The sequence below is a fragment of the Neltuma alba genome, unplaced genomic scaffold (assembly GCF_004799145.2).
Source record: "Neltuma alba isolate B1F8T4 unplaced genomic scaffold, ASM479914v2 tig00012036_pilon, whole genome shotgun sequence".
NCBI lineage: Eukaryota > Viridiplantae > Streptophyta > Magnoliopsida > Fabales > Fabaceae > Neltuma > Neltuma alba.
Window position 1 is genome coordinate 513718 of NW_021636601.1, and position 16209 is coordinate 529926.

General features: G+C 33.7%; 2 protein-coding genes across 2 annotated transcripts; both read right to left on the minus strand.

Moving 5' to 3' along the window:
- Positions 1 to 11736: 11736 nt before the first annotated feature.
- On the minus strand, positions 11737 to 12726 carry LOC114721437 (TMV resistance protein N-like). The gene is made up of 2 exons (XM_028907256.1): positions 11977 to 12726; positions 11737 to 11787 (listed from the first exon to the last, which is right to left on the minus strand). The coding sequence occupies exons 1-2, from the start codon at positions 12724 to 12726 to the stop codon at positions 11737 to 11739; spliced, it is 801 nt and encodes a 266-aa protein (XP_028763089.1).
- A 982-nt stretch (positions 12727 to 13708) lies between these two features.
- Positions 13709 to 14647, minus strand: LOC114721438 (TMV resistance protein N-like). The gene has a single exon (XM_028907257.1). The coding sequence runs from the start codon at positions 14645 to 14647 to the stop codon at positions 13709 to 13711; it is 939 nt and encodes a 312-aa protein (XP_028763090.1).
- Positions 14648 to 16209: the final 1562 nt, after the last annotated feature.

Genomic DNA, 16209 nt, shown 5'->3' on the forward strand with positions numbered 1-16209 from the left:
TTGAATTATAAACATAATGTATGTGGTTCGAGGCCGTAGTTTTAAGAGGAACATACTTTTTTTAAGCTTTTCAAATTAAATGCATATTAGGTGTTTGACAAAATGGTCGAAAGTAGAATTGAAAGCAAAATGTCGGTATTGAATGGAATTTTAGGACTTTTGTGAAACTACTATGGCGCTTGAACTTGAATGATATGTGGTTGTTAAATGGAGGAGTACAATGTTTATTTATAGGTTAAAAAGTTGTCAAGAAATCAAATTTATCTAGTTTTGGGCTTAACAAGGATACTTAAATTTGATTGGTTAGCAATTTGAGATGATGACGATTGTTTTGCAACTTGATTTTTATAATGCACACAAGATGTTTGTGGAATTGTGTAGAAAAGAAATTTGGTTAAATTAAGAGTGTTCTAATTGAAAACTTGGTTGACAAAAAAAAAATGATATGGAAAGAACACCATTTGAAAACTTCAATAGTTAAGTGTGCTTATTCTTATGTCAACCCTGGAATGCCTATGTGGTGGTTGATTGTACTTGTTAAGTTGTTGAAGAATATTAATAAATGACTCTAGTAACGTGAGTTTAAGCTAGAAAGGCAGAATATTGATGGTGAGGTATTGGATGCATTTGTTTTGTATAACATAGTATGGTTTCATAAACAATAGCTTTGATTTAAGAATTGAATTATGAGCGTATTGATATATTAAGTGTTGGTATAATTATGTGAAGTGACTTATAAAACTTAAAATGCTATCTGGATATGGTAAAAGTTAAGGAAAGCTTTGTTAGTGAAAATAAAATCTTGTCAAGTGATATATTGTGAATATTTCATAAAAAGTTATGGTTGGAATACTAACGACATTGTTTGAACATTAGGAATTAAGGGGTAAACATAATTCAAAAGTGAGTAATATATAGAAGTGAATTGTATATTGAGAGTGTAGCAGGTGTGTAAATAGCGTGCCATAAACATTTTCATAGATGATACTTTCTTATTTGTTCTATTATTATTTAGCTACTACATTTCTCAAGTATGGTTTCAACAAAACAATTTAATTTGAAATATATTGTTATTCATTTTCACTTTATTGATATCATAATGTTTTAACATCTTGAAATGTTTTTATGCAAGCCATTAATATAGATTTGAAAAACAAAAATGGTTTTGTCCAATGACGGAATTTGAACAAGATATTTCAGACTTTGTGAACTTTTATGTTGGGGTCTTTTGTTATGAAATATTCATTTTACAAATTTTTAGTGACAAAGAAAAGCTTTGTTTGCTCTGGTTTTCGACCCTGCGCATGCTTGTAAATGTTTTTGTGAGGACTGAATATAGAATGCTGGTTGCTAACAACAGAACTATTAGTCTATGGTGTGCCATGATTACTATCGAGCTCGCTTGTTTCGTGGCTTCAGCTGCGCTTGTTTTGTGGCTTTGGCTACTCTTGATATTTGTGATTTCAGCTACGCTTGTTTCATGGCTTTGGGCTACAGTTGTATTGGTGCACCATGGTTAACATCGAGCTCGCTTGATATTCGTGGGTATCGTTCCCGCGCTTGTATTTGTGGCTTCAGCCACGCTTATTGGTTACTTGCCCTTGTGGACTGTGTGTCCACACTTGTTGCTCATTCTGTCAAAGTCCTCAATCGAAAAAGGTTTTTCATACTATTACATGATTAGATTTCATGCATAAGTTGTTTTAATGTTTAGTAAATTTTATCTACTAAAAATCATTTATATATTTTCTTTTATATGTTACTTAAGTTATAAGTAACTGTTAATAATTTATTTTACAAAACAATACGTGCACAATTTTTCTTTTAAGCACTACTTTTTCTTGTTCCCATTAATGCTACATTATTCATCGGAAAATTTTTTTGGCTTTAGAGAGCATCGCCGACCTTGATAGCAGAGACATTTCATTGTTGATCAAAGCTTATAAATTTACTAAGTATGCCTACTAATTGACGTAAATTTAAATTTTCACTTGTTTTGTTTTTATGATTTAAACGCTCCATGTAGTTTATATGCAAATTTCTGTCCTTTTTATTATTTTGGAATGTATGTTTTTGTCTGAATACAATAAATATTTTTATGTTTGATTTAGTGATAATAACATTATTAAGTGGGGTAATTATTTAATTGCTTTAAGGCTTAAGAAATGTGAGTTCTCTCATATTCTGTGCCGATCATCCCTTATTTTTGGGGCATGACAATCTTGATCCTCAAATACTTTCAAAAGCTTTCCAAGTGACTTGACATAATTGCTCTTAATGCCAAAATATACCTTGCAAAAGTGACAAACTTTATAAGTTCAAAAATAACAAGGATGAAAGCTAAAAGATGAACAAATATATCTAAGAGTACATAAAATTAAAGGAAAAGTGCTAAAATGACATGAAATTCTAGTGATTACCAGTTAGGACATACTCAAATTAAAACTTATAAAGTGGATCACACTTTTCAAATTTGAAGTTTATAAATAGGATAAGAGGGAGTACATATATATATAATTGATGAAGCGTTGGACATCCTCTTTGGTTCAGGCTCCTTTGTTGGTGTACTCTTTCTCACAGCAAGGAGAGATGTGAGGAGGAGGAGAATTGAGCGAGGAAGAAAGGTGAGAGAGAAGGAGCTAGGAAAGAAGGGATATAAAAGAGAGGGTGGTGGCAGGAAGAGGAAGAGGCAAAATGCAATCGAACTGGTCATGGTTGCCGAAAGATGAGAGAGAGCGCCACGGCTGTGGGAGAGAGAGAGCAAGTCTTGATGCATTAACGGTGTTTTCTTTTTTTAAACGGAACTTACATCTTTAACACAATAAAACATAAGGATCCAATAAAAACAAACAAGATTAAAAGGACTCAATTCAAAAAATAATAAAATTATAAGGACTAGCAAATCAATTTTTGATAGATAAACACGTTGTATTATTTTTTTAGGGTATTCGATAGGGCCAATGAATAATCTTTTGGTTCGTGAATGTATTTACAATTTTCATAATCATTCACAATATATGTATATCAACCTGTACAGATCCTTTCATGTGTTTATGTAATTTAAAGTGTAGGCAATAAATATTAAGTGTTATCGAGTTTTAGTTTTTTGTGGGGGGGGGGGGGAAGACACTACACTCTAGAATCTTTCACTTCCCGTCTCTATTCATTTCTATGAAAAGCTGGAATTTTCATTCACAAAATTAAACTATTGCGAAGCAATATGGAAGGTTCTAAAATTTAAATGGCGGGGCTTCTCCAAGCGCTATGCTAGCTCCAAAAAGCGCCTCAAGGAACTCCCAAAAATGATGGGGTTTTGCATATCACATGATCATGTAGTTGTTTCCGGCCCATATTCTATGGTGTGAATCCTTCTGAAGTTCATAATCAAGACCTAGTTTTGGAGAAGCATTTCGAGGTCTTGTACAAAGAATTTCACCCACTGAAGATCAAGTGTCAAGGTGGAGGACAGCGCTCAGTGAAGCTGGGGACTTTATGGGTATGTTGTGCATGACTTTGGGTTCAAGTAATTTTTCCTTTTCGTTTTGCGTTTTATTTATTGATGGAAACATAACTATGCGTTGCTCTTGATACCCATCATTCTGCTTTATTTGCAATCATGCTTAATTAATTAATCAATGCTCCCTTTTCTGCTATTCTATCTTCTTTAGAAATCACAGGAATTATGAAAGTGAGGATATTCAGAATATTGTCCAGAATGTTCATTATGTATTGGACTCGAAAGGCCCGTTTGCCACGAATGGCCTAGTTGGAATGAGTTCTCAAGTGCAAGAAGTGCGTAGAAAGCTTCAAAAGCGTCGATCAAAAGATGTTGTCTCCAATTCTTCAACAATCCCTCGAAATGAACCAAATCAACAATGTCGTCTTTTGGCAGAAGATGAATTGGAGATTCCTAATTCCTTGTGTGCCGCGAATTGTATTGGACACCTTGAGGCTTGAAAATTGCCTAGGAAATCTTTTAATTCAAATAGAAAAGAATTCTCAAATCCTTCATACACTTTCAAAGAGGGTTTCACAAGCTCTCTCTAATTAGATTTTCCTAAATTAATTTTTTGAAAAAGATTTATGCATGCATATTATATAGTTAAATTAGAGGCTGTGTTTCTATTATTGCGTAGGGATTGAATCTCACAAAGTACAGTGATGATTATATTCTCCTTGCTGACAATTACCCCTATTGGCTAACATTCAAGGGTGAAGGAGCTTCTGCAAAATTTAAAGTGCCTCCAGTTAATGGTTGTGATCATTTAAAATAGATGGCTATTTGTTGTATATATTTCTTATCAAATGATTTGGGTGACAAGGCATATGAATCTTGTGTAATTTGCTTGATGATTATAACTTATACAAAGGCAACCACTTTGGTCTCCACATGAGACAAACTAAAATCCTAGGAAGAAGGAGAGAGGAAGAAAATAATTTCAAATCTAGAATCTGATAACCAAGTGGAGGTGAAAGCAATTTTTGGGAATGAATTTACCGTGAACAACACAGCTGTCTATTTGATATGATGAGTCATTGGATGATCAGATGAAGCTTTGACCATCTGAAGCTACGAATTTAAGTGGCACCAAACACAAAAGTGAGGAGGAGGAGGCATAACAATCTATCAAATCTAGATCAAAGGCAATGGAGATTTGAAATTCGGCAATTTTTTCCAGTTTTTTGCTGCAACATTTTCCATGAAGTTTCATTTGTTGGCCACAACACATTTTATGAAGTCAATATATGCAGAATCAAAACAAATCTATATGCATGGTTGTACATAAATGATGATATTGTCCCATTTCTGGCTCTCTTTTACAGATATGGTGTGATATTCCTTGTTTCTTCGGCCTTCCTCGTCCGGGCAAAAAAAATGAAAATAAAATTGTATCAAAAATATAAAAACAACCAAATACAGTGAAGAAACGTTAGACTAAATTGAGGGGTAAATAGGTTAATTAGAATTCTGACTACTTTTTTGGTAAACTTTCTTTGACTTGAGATGGAATATTGATAATACTTTTGTTATCAAATATGCCTCAGATATACATGAGGTTTGTGTGCCAAAGTGGCTAGCTTGAATCAAATGTAGAATTTTGTGTCCCCATGTATATAAATCTTCAAGCTGAACCCGAGAAGCCTGCAAGAGGGTTTCAATAATAAAATATAATTTGTGTTTTATAATTCTCTCTCTTCTCTCCATTAGTGGATGTGCAGATTTTTTTAAATTACTTGTTTTCATTTAAGAAACACACATTAAAAAAAAACAATATCTACAATTATGGTCACAAATATTCCCAAAAGTTCGTAGCTGAAGAAGCTTAGCATCAGATATCAAATTAGCCACAAATCATCGATCACTCCAAACATAAAAACCAAGAAGAAAACACATAGAAAAGGGAAGACAAACCCAGAAAGGAAGAATTAGAATAATGAGCAGAGGGGAAGGAGATTTTTTGGCATTCCCTTTTTTTTTTCATACTCAAAAGGCTTTGACCTCCTTCTTGACCCAATACCTGTGTCATATTCAGCCCATACTGCTTTGGTCTTGGTGAGCCTCTGAGACTCAATTCACCTAAACTTTTGTACCAAAAAAAAAAACTCTCTATGAAGCTCTTCAACAAGTCAAAAAACGTTTTCTAACTCTCTCCTCTACTCCCCGCTTTTTATAATAAAATATGTTATGTTTTATAATTCTCTTTTTTTATTCTAACAATTTAACACCCTCCCATGGGAGAAGGACCCACACACATCTGATGAAGATAGCAGGCAGCCCACATGTAATGAAATCATGTCAATGATACACAACAAATACACTAAACAGAAAGAGAGAAGAAGAGAACGGTAGGGAGAAAGTTTTGGGAGTTATCGTCTTAATTAAAAACTGATTCCCATGATCCAGATAAAATCTCATAAAAGTAACTCCCTCATGATTACTAAAATATTAACTTATTTTCCTATATTATTGAACCAAAATAAAACTATCTCCAACTCTTTACACTAACAGGTTTGGGCTCTAATCCATCAAGAATGAAATAAGTATAACCCAAACACATCTATTTAAGCATCTATTACGCATACCCACTGCCCCTCCTTTTTTGTTACTCCATATAGAACCGACAATCTCTGATTAGAGGTGTTCAACTGTATTCCGTCCTAGCATCCTATCCCTGTCCCCATCATTTTGGGATGGGACAGTCCTGTCTTAAAAGTTCTCATAAGGGGATAGGACAGGACAGGACGCAAGACGGGAGTGTCTCATCTCAATCTTGTCCCAATATATTATCTTTTATTTTTTTTATTGTTATAAATTTATTTTATTTATCATTGTAATAGTATTTGAATAATGTTATTTATCAATTGTTATATTATTATCTATTTATAAGTTGTTTTGTATGGGTTACATAATATTTTTGTGGTGCACATTTTAAGTTTGTTTATTTTTTGCCTCTCAAGATTACCAAAAAAATATTTTTTTTGTCATTGTTTTCTTATTTTTATCTATTTTCTTCATATAGTTTTTATTATAAGTTCCTACATTTCACGTATAGTTAGTTTTCAATTTAAAAAACAAAAAAGAATTTAAAAAAAAAGATGGGATGTCCCTGTCTCGTCCCAGTTATGTTCCGTCCTGACACAGAATGAAAAAGCCATCCTGTACAGGATTGTTTTTGTCCCCTCCTATCCCCTGAACACTTTTATCTCTAATTCGGAAAATCAAAGGAGGAAAAACTCTCCCTATGGCACCTCCCTTTTTCTCATACTCAAAAGGCTTTGACAATAGTTATTTCATATCTAGCCCATACTCCCACTGGCCTAGTCCATTCCACTCAAGACCTGTATCATTAATTGTATTTATACCTTCAATTTGAGATTCTAACTCACAATAGTTGGTTCAATTGATAAGGAGTCGATTCAGAACAGATAAGGCCATGAGTTCGAATCTCATTACGAATGTGAAGATCTTATTGATAGATAATCTATAAGTACCTCTGTAAGTATTTGTTAAGCCTACAGGGATGTCTTGACTTTGGTAAGCCCTCGGACCCAACTCACATAATTTTTTTTTTGTATTAAAAAAACTCCATATCCTAGATTCACCTTAAACCTGTTTCTTTTTTGGGTGAAATAAGTTCACTTTAAAAAGACATATACGTAATTCTAAAGATTTCCCCAGTATTTGCTCCATGGTACTAAACGTCTGTGTCAGCATTAAATGGGATTTATCTAAATACGTATAACATCGAAGTCACAATACTTGTGGGGAAGCCGAAGTCTTGTGCATGTGAAGGAGATGAAAAGTAAGAAAAGTAAGGCGAGGTGGGAACTAGATTTTAAGATGCTCCCTTTGGCTCATTTTTATAACATCTCAAAATTTAAATTAGTTTTTTTAAATAAAATTCTATTTAGAATTATCTGAACATTAAATCTGTTTTTATTGCTTTTGTCCCTAATTAATTTTCTGTGCTCTCTCCTTATCTTTTTCTTTTTTTTTTTTCCCTTGCCAGCTATCTTTTTCTCATATTACATATTTTTTCTTCCTCTATCTCATTATTAGTATTTCCCTCTCTTATTTACTTCCTTATTAAATGAGGACATATTAGGAAAAAAATGGGTTCAATTTTTACATATTTATTCTTTTTAATTAACTTTAACTAATTTCTCAAATTACGTAATTTAATTAAAAGAATGCTATAAAAACGACGGGAGGGAATATGTTTCTTGAGATGAAGAATTGATAGACAAGGGATTCTAAACATAGGTGATTTCAACTCGCTGTGTCTTCCACTTTTGTCTCTTGTTAGCAACCATTTAAAGCTTTCAAAAGGTGAGTGAGAATGAGATCCTGCACGTCAATCAAATTAACATTAAATGCAAATGTCACCTATGATTGCATTATCTAAAAAAAAAGAAATTAATGAATCCATGCATGAATATTTCTCAGGCTCTTCTACTGACTGCTGAAAGTATGAATGAAAATTATCGAGGTTATTTAATATTTGGCACCTATTGTTTTGAGGCTTCCTGATTACTTCAGAATACAATAACCACGCATGAAACCACTGCTATTTTCAACTGAATATATATCCGTACGTGGTGATTGCTAAATATTTCTATTAACAAATTAAGTAAAATCTACTGGTTTTCTAGTTAATTTATGTATTTAATATATAATGAAAATTTTTTCAATTTCTTTCCTCCCCCATTGAGTTACTCATTAAATTAAAAAATTTTGTGATCATCCTAAAATCTTTGTAACTACCACGCATAGTCAGCATAGAACAGAGCCCTTATGTCTCTCCCAAGGACTTGTGATCATTACAAGAAGCTAAAAATCTTTCAGTCAAGAGGAACATAACTACTGATCCCTGCTTAATGATCTTGGTTCACCTTCATAACTTGAATTCTTCTGATCAAGGATAACGTCCCATCCTTCTCTTCCTTTGCTTTCCCCTGAGCCATTTGCGATTATATTTGACGTATATATGGATCCTATAATTAACTCTTAATGCCTATATTCGCGTGAGAGAGAGAGAGAGCGTAGTTCAAGTCAGTAACTAATTAAAGACCACTTTCGTGCTTACATAATAGCAACTCAAGCATGAAAACACAAGCATCTATGCCTGGTAGATATGCATGATCAAAGAGTAGTTTAAGCCTTTAAGGGATTATTTTGCAGCAATTAGTAGGTACTACCTCCTGCACTTAATGTGTGAACTAGTTTGACATTTAATTTGGTCCTAAATATAAGACTTCAATTTATTTTATCTCTCATATTTATCTTCTTTTTTCCAAGGTAATCCTCATAATAGCTGCACATATTAAATGTTTTATTAAATAGTAGTTCTAACTAATATACATTATTAACAAGGGTATTTAGGAAAGACAACACATATTTATTATAAATAACAAGATTAATTTTCTTAATCTAATCAAATTAGTCAATTAGCTTTTTATATTAAGGACTGAGGGCTAATACCCTTTTTTTTCATGAATTAACACAATAATCACAGTCAGAATTTTCGTGTGTGTGTGTGTGTGTGTGTGTAGTAACCACAACTTACCTATTATCCCAACGTTTGATTTTGCATCTCCATATATCAATGGTCCAGCACCGTATATATTTTCAGCCAAGAGTTTCAATTCCTTATTTCAATACATCATAAAAACAAACATTGATTTTAATTAGTATCTCGTCATGGTACAAGAATTCATATGAAATTAAAGATTATGATAACAGCAAGATTAGATCAGGGGCTTACAAAAATCACCCATCTTATAAACCAAGACCATACTTTAATTTCAGCTCCTTTAATTCCCCTGCGATGGATCAAAAACCGAAATACTCATTAAACGATAAATCATACAGATGCAGACAAATCAATATGAAAGATATTAAACCAAGACCATACTCTTTGAACTCAAACTCCAGAGATTATTCGACTCTTACTTTTTCAAATGTACCAAGTCAATTTAGAAATGAAATTAAATGTGAAATAGGTTATTAATTTAACTGGGTGGGTAAGGATTTAGGTTAATGGGTCAAGGTTTTGGGTCATTCAAAAACAAAGCCCAATTAACATTTAAAAACGAAGAAGTATTTTCTAGACAAGTGGGTCCTGCATGACGTCCGTGCCGTGAAATAAATCATAATGATGCCAAATTGCCAAATGCCAATGACAAAAGTTGAGGACAGGATAGTGACAGATAATACATGGTAACGATTTTAATTTTTCCCCCAAAAAATTGGTGAAAAATCCCTTTTTAAAAATTTTGTTGGCCAAAATAATCTAAATACTAATATTATAAAGGATTCATAGAAAACACCTATATTCAAATTTAGGTCATTCTGATCAATAAAATTTTTAAACACAGACTTTTTCTTGATCTTTTCTTTTGCTGTTTTGCTCAACAAATAAAAACGTAAAGTTCAAAAAGAAAAAAAGACGAGTGCCGTAACCTACAACCTTCTACCTGTCATTCTTCACCTCTTCTTCCTTTTAATGAAGCCCTGCAATATTATATGCATAGAAAGAAATATTAAAACTTTTTTCAGAGTAAACACATGCAAATGTATACATACGACAATCCCAATTTAGGGGAAAAAAATTACAAACCTGCCTTCTTACCAATGCTTTAACATTATCGAGTGAGACTTAGTGTAGTTCCTTCATCGCATACCAGATAGATTAAAGTCTTCTTCACAATATGCTTCTGGGCAAAATTGACTATAATTTCCACCTCATTATGAGGCTCTAGATTAAGTATTATTTTGTGCCAGTCATCATCAGCAGAAGTCGCTGCATCATCTCTCTTGTAAAAGTCAATAGTACCCCTTGTGAAATTCTTTATCATGAGGCCAACAGGACATACGGATGCCATGCTATCTTGAGAAGACGAATAGATAATATAGATTACCATTCCTATCAAAGCAACCAACAACTCGAGGCATTTTAAATGATGCAGAAGATCCTTCACTCTCAAAACATAGCCAATCAGGATAATTATCTTGAGGAAGCTGAGAATAGTTAAACCTTCCGTCACTCCATCCCTAATCTATGAACCAAGAAAAGAATTGAGAACAGAGGAAATATAGTAGTATAATGCTCACACTAATGAAAATCGTCATGCTGATTTAATTGAAAATACATTCATGATGGTTTCTAAAGAAATTACCTGTGAAATACTCTTTAAAAGTGCATCCATAACCTTGTTGAATCCACCTAAATGGATAGTTAAAGAACTCATGAATGTCTCTAACCTTTCCATGTGAGATTTCTCTTGAAAAACAATTAACCCTTCAGTTCCACATGAATCTTGAGATGTGCTGGGTCTTGCTTCTAATACTACACGGCTTCTGGAAAATAAAGGATGTGATAGGCCCTTGATTAAAGATGGCATGATCGTAAATGCTCGTAGGAGGGACTTCGAATGAACTGTCGGTGACATCCAAGACATAACAATCGATGGAAGTACATCGCGCGATAATCCTTCGAAGCCACATAGTGACACAAATTTAATACTTTTCATTCTCACTAATGAGGAGGGAACTTGTGTAATAGAAGTTTGATTTGCCACCAAAGTTGTCAAGGATTCCATTTGCCCAATGTCTTCTTTCACCTTTTCAATCTTTGAACAACCAGAAAGATTGAGAGTTTTCAAAGATTTTAAGTTATATATACCTCTTGGGAGATGATTAAGGTCTTTGCAGTCCTTTAAATTTAACAGAACAATATATTTAAGATCTCCAATGGAGGGGTGAATCGAAGACACAAGCAGACAATCTTTGAGTATTAGCTTTTCAAGATATGGTAACTTCGAAAAATCAGGTGGCTTTGTCAAATGATGACAATGACTCAAATTGAGAATTTTCAACCACTCTAGCCTCTGCACCAAGAGAACATTTTAAAACAAATAGACATAATGAATGGAAAGAATAAAATATATGGAAACAAATTAACATGACAATTGCTGCTAGTGTTTAATTTGAAAATTTCATTGTAAATACCTGGCTTTTCTCCCATACTTTTGTGAGATTACTCCACTTTAAGTTTATGGCAACTATCTTTTCGAGACTTAAATTTGTTGGCAAGTTTTCTAAGGGAAATCCATGCCAGCACAGCCATCTTAAGTCCTTTGATAGATAACCAAAGTCTCCAGTAAGTTGTACATGATCAAGTTGGAGCAAACGAAGCTTCTTCATGTTCTCAAATGCTTGGGCACTCAATGATCCTAATTGTTTGCTGACATGTTTAAAGCCAATCCCTTAATCGCTATTGTTCCCTATTAAAGTAGAAATAACGGGAAATAAAAATAAATGATATTTCAGTTACCGAAACATAACATATACAATAAACAAGCAATATGATAAATGTTTGAACACGCAATAGTTAACTAAAAAATGGAACTGCAAAACGATAATGAAAAAACAACATAAATTAAACAATACAAGTCATTGAGAGACATTCTCACCGTGCAATTTCTTAGCACATCTAGCACATCATCATGAGACCATAATCTGCTCCGCTTCTCAGGATCCTCTGGTGAGTGCTCACGAATGATATGTCTTCCCATATCACGTAGTAAGTCATGCATATCAAGCTTATTTTTCTTGCCAACTTTTATGAGGCTCCTCTCTACCAGACGAATAATTCCAATATCAGCATTAAGTCCACAACCATTTAATATTTGTGTAGCATAACTTTTGTCCTTCCCAATAAAAAAACAACATACATCAAGAAATATATCTTTCTCTGTTTGGTCACTCAAACCCTCATAACTTATTTTTAGCTTTTCATGTATTTTATCATTTGGAATTTGTTGTAGTTTCTCTAGAACACTGTCCCATATCAATGCTTCCCTATCAAATAAATAGGAGCCAAGAACTTCAAGAGCTAGCGGTAAACCTCCTGAGTAAGAAACTATCCTCCTTGAAAATTCAACACAATCTCTTTTAGGGAATCGTTGCTTAAACGCATGCCAACTAAAAAGCTCAAGAGATTCACTATCATTCATTTCTTTCATGTTGTATATCTTATGATCTTCCACTCCAAGGATCTTGAGTAGCCGTTCATCTCTAGTAGTGATGAGTATTCTACTACCTCGACCAAACCATTCATGATTTCCGCATAAAGCTTTCAACTGATCATCATTATTTACATCATCAAGAACAATAAGTACTCTTTTCTTACAAAGCATTTTCTTGATTAGAGTTGTCCCCATTTCTATACTTGTGAGCTTCACTCTTCTTGCATTAAAGATGCTTGAAAGAATTTGTTTTTGAAGATAAACTTGACCATTATCTTGCTTCTACACTTCCCTCACATTTGAGAGGAAAAACTTTCCTTCAAATGTTTGACCAATTTCGTTGAAGATCGCTTTAGCAATAGTGGTCTTGCCAATCCCACCCATCCCCCATATCCCTGCTATGATAACCTCATTTGATTTATTAATCAGCAGCTTGATGATATCTTGCACACGAGGCTCCACTCCCACTGGGTGATGAGCAACAAACAAATCTTTGTTGTCTAGCTTCATTGTTATAGTTTCAACCACATCGTCAATCAACTCCGTTTCAGTTCTGGCAAAAACAAGTTACATTTATATCAGGATCAATCTTGGCGTTTAATTATTAAGCTTGGAGACTAACAATTCTCAATTTCCTCTTAACATAGATGTTAGCTAAAATTTGTTTAAAGGTATTTGTTATGCATGACCTAAATTCAAACCCTTCTTTTGACGCATCTTCTGTAAGAAAATTACAAAAACCTTTCTTTTTAAGATTCATTCAGTGCTCATTGTGTGATTTGTAAGAGTAAGCAGCTTGATTACAACCAAGTATTTTCTTTTCCCAATGACATTGTTTTCATATATAGAAGCGCAGATCACCAATAGGAAATTAAGGAATTTAACGATGTCACATAGTAACAAGCAAAAGATAATCAAACTTGTTGACTGAAAAAGAATGGTAATCAGATTTACCTCCATTCATGCATGTCCCACCCAGATATATTCGCAGCTTCAATGAGTGCTCTCTTCCAATTGATCATCGATTTCTTCACTTTGCTAGTTGAGTTTCTTAGTGTGAGTCTTTTCCATGCTTCTACAAAAATATTTTGTAGTTTACGAACTTCAGATGGTTGCAAATCATAAAATATTGGTAAGACCTCTTGATGAGTTGTTTTGTGACACTCCATGATTTTCTCTAATTGTTGTAAACACCAACTAGAACCAGCATAATTTTTTGGTGAAAAGAACCAGCATAATTTTTCGAGAATATAATTATCGACATTCTTGAACTTTCAATTGCTTGCAGTAAAGAGGAAGAAATGGCTTCACCCCTTCTAATCCCCTCTTCATCCATGAAGACCTCAATAGCTGCTTTCTTTAAAGCAGTGCAAAGATGAGTAGTAAAAGATTTACGTGTATCTTCACCTCTAAAACTCAGGAATACATCATAGGTATATTCATGCTTTATCTTTTTAGGACTTATTTCTCTTCCTATCTCTCGCAACAAATGATGAACATCAAGCTTATCACTCATATCAACTTTTACAAGTCCCTGCTCTGTAATCTCATGCATTGCCTTTTCTACAGGAAATTTTGAGCCCTTTAACAATTGTGTAACATCATGTTTATTTAGACCCACATAAAAGGAAGCTATATTATAGAATAAATCTTTCTCTGAATCGGTTAAAAAATTCAAGCTTATCTTGAGCTTCTCTTGTATTTGACCACGAGGAATTCCTCTCAATTTCTTCAACACATTATTCCACTCTTTTTTTGTCCTATTAAGCAAAAGAGAGCCAATAACTTCAAGAGCTAACGATAGTCCTTCACAAAAATTTATTGCTTTCCCTGATAGAGACATGAAATCATCTGTTGGACTAGATTTCTTAAATGCATGCCAGCTGAAAAGCTCAAGAGACTCACTCTCATCCAGCGCCTTCATTTCATAAAAGTAGAGTCCGAGGCCAAGAATTAGATCCTTACTTGTTGACGTAACAAGTACTAAACTCCTTTTGCCGAAGCACAGATCCCTACTTCCACATAATGCTATGAGTTGGTCTATATGATTCACATCATCAAACACTACCAGCACACTTTTATTGGACAGTGCCTCCTTCATTTGACTGGCTCCCATCTTAACATCATGAAGCATATCAAGTTCTGTATCGAAAACAACTGAAATAAGTTGCTGTCGTAGATGAACTAGACCTTATCTTTTTGCCATTCATCATTGATATTTGCAAGGAAACCTTTTCTCTCAAACCTGCCACAAATTCTATCGTAAATAGCTCTGGCAAAAGTAGTTTTACCAATACCTGGAACCCCCCATATTCCGATGGAATAAGTCCCATCCATCAACAGACGAAGTACATCTTTCACACTACGGAGTAGTAACCCCGCTGGATGGGGCGGAAGATTGCAAAACAAGTATTTACATAATGCCCCCGTAAGTGTACTCATATCTTCCCTGGACAAAAACATTTCACAATCAGTTAAAAAATTACGTAAGCGCATGTGTAGGTATCTGCTGGAATGTACCCAGTTCAGTCCAAGCCCAATGTAGGTGGGGCTTATATGCTACTAAAGAAAAGCACATGGGTGGAAAGAGGAAGTTTTACCCTATTGATTTAAAATTTAAATTGTAATAATTTCTCATACGTGAGTCATGTGTTTATGTAAATTGAGAGAGTCAGTTTTGCACACGGGTGATTTTGAGTAACTTCTCCTGAGCACTCCCCTCTTCTCTCTTTCTCATCCTCATTGGTGAATTTGCTGTATAGTATAATGGACTCTGTGTGATTTCATTTGCGTATAGAATTTGATTAACGAAGTTTACTCTTTCACTTAACATATTAAGTTTAATGATAGTTCAGTTCTACGTAATTAGTTTCAAAATGACCCATCAATGCTTTAAGATGAACTTTAAATTCCACAGAAGCAGAAATTTTTTCTAATTAGGAACTAATAATTAAGGACTTTGAGTACAGTTACTTATATCAACTTTTCACATGATCCAAATGGAGGAGTCTTCCACTAGGCTCTGCAGTTAGTTGCAGGTAAACCTTTTCGGAGGAGTTTTTCCGAAGTTAATCTGCATGATGTTTCTTTTCAATTTTATATAAATTCCACGTGACACGGAATCTTTTTTTTTTTTTTTTTGGGACGTTGGATGACTGAATTAGTGTTGGGCAGACACATATTGTTTAAAAAAGTGAAAAGAGCAGGGAGTCAAAAATTTAGGGATCAAGGCATATCGGGTCATAATTAAAGAATCGGGTTATAAGTGAATTAAAAATTGAAGAACTAAAAAGTAAATTTTTTTCCCATATACATAATATATTAGGCTTTTTATAAAAAAATCCGAAGTGACTCACGTTGCTATAGTTTTTTTTTTTTTTTTAAGGTGATACTCACGTTGCTTTACTTGGCCATTAGCTCGTTCTCTTCATCAATTTTTTCATGTTTTCCTTATATTGTTCATTTACGTTATTTGAATATTCAACTTTTTTTAATATTTATACTTCTACTTATTTGTCTTTTTAATTTAGTTCTAATAACCTTCGTAAAAGTGCCTAATGTTTTGCTCCTCCTCCTCCTCCTTTCTCCTTGATCTTTGCTGATTTATTTTGCTTAAGCCTTGGACTATTCTTCTAATGTAAGCACAAATCTTCAATCTTTACACTTCTAATTATTTAT

Bases quoted from the DNA above. Each gene is read 5' to 3' on its own strand.
- LOC114721437 (XM_028907256.1), bottom strand. From the start codon at position 12,726: ATGGGGACAACTCTAATCAAGAAAATGCTTTGTAAGAAAAGAGTACTT. The intron at 11,788-11,976 runs GTGAGAATGTCT...CTACTTTAATAG, and splicing joins ATGTGCTAAGAAATTGCACG to GGAACAATAGCGATTAAGGG.
- LOC114721438 (XM_028907257.1), bottom strand. From the start codon at position 14,647: ATGGGAGCCAGTCAAATGAAGGAGGCACTGTCCAATAAAAGTGTGCTG.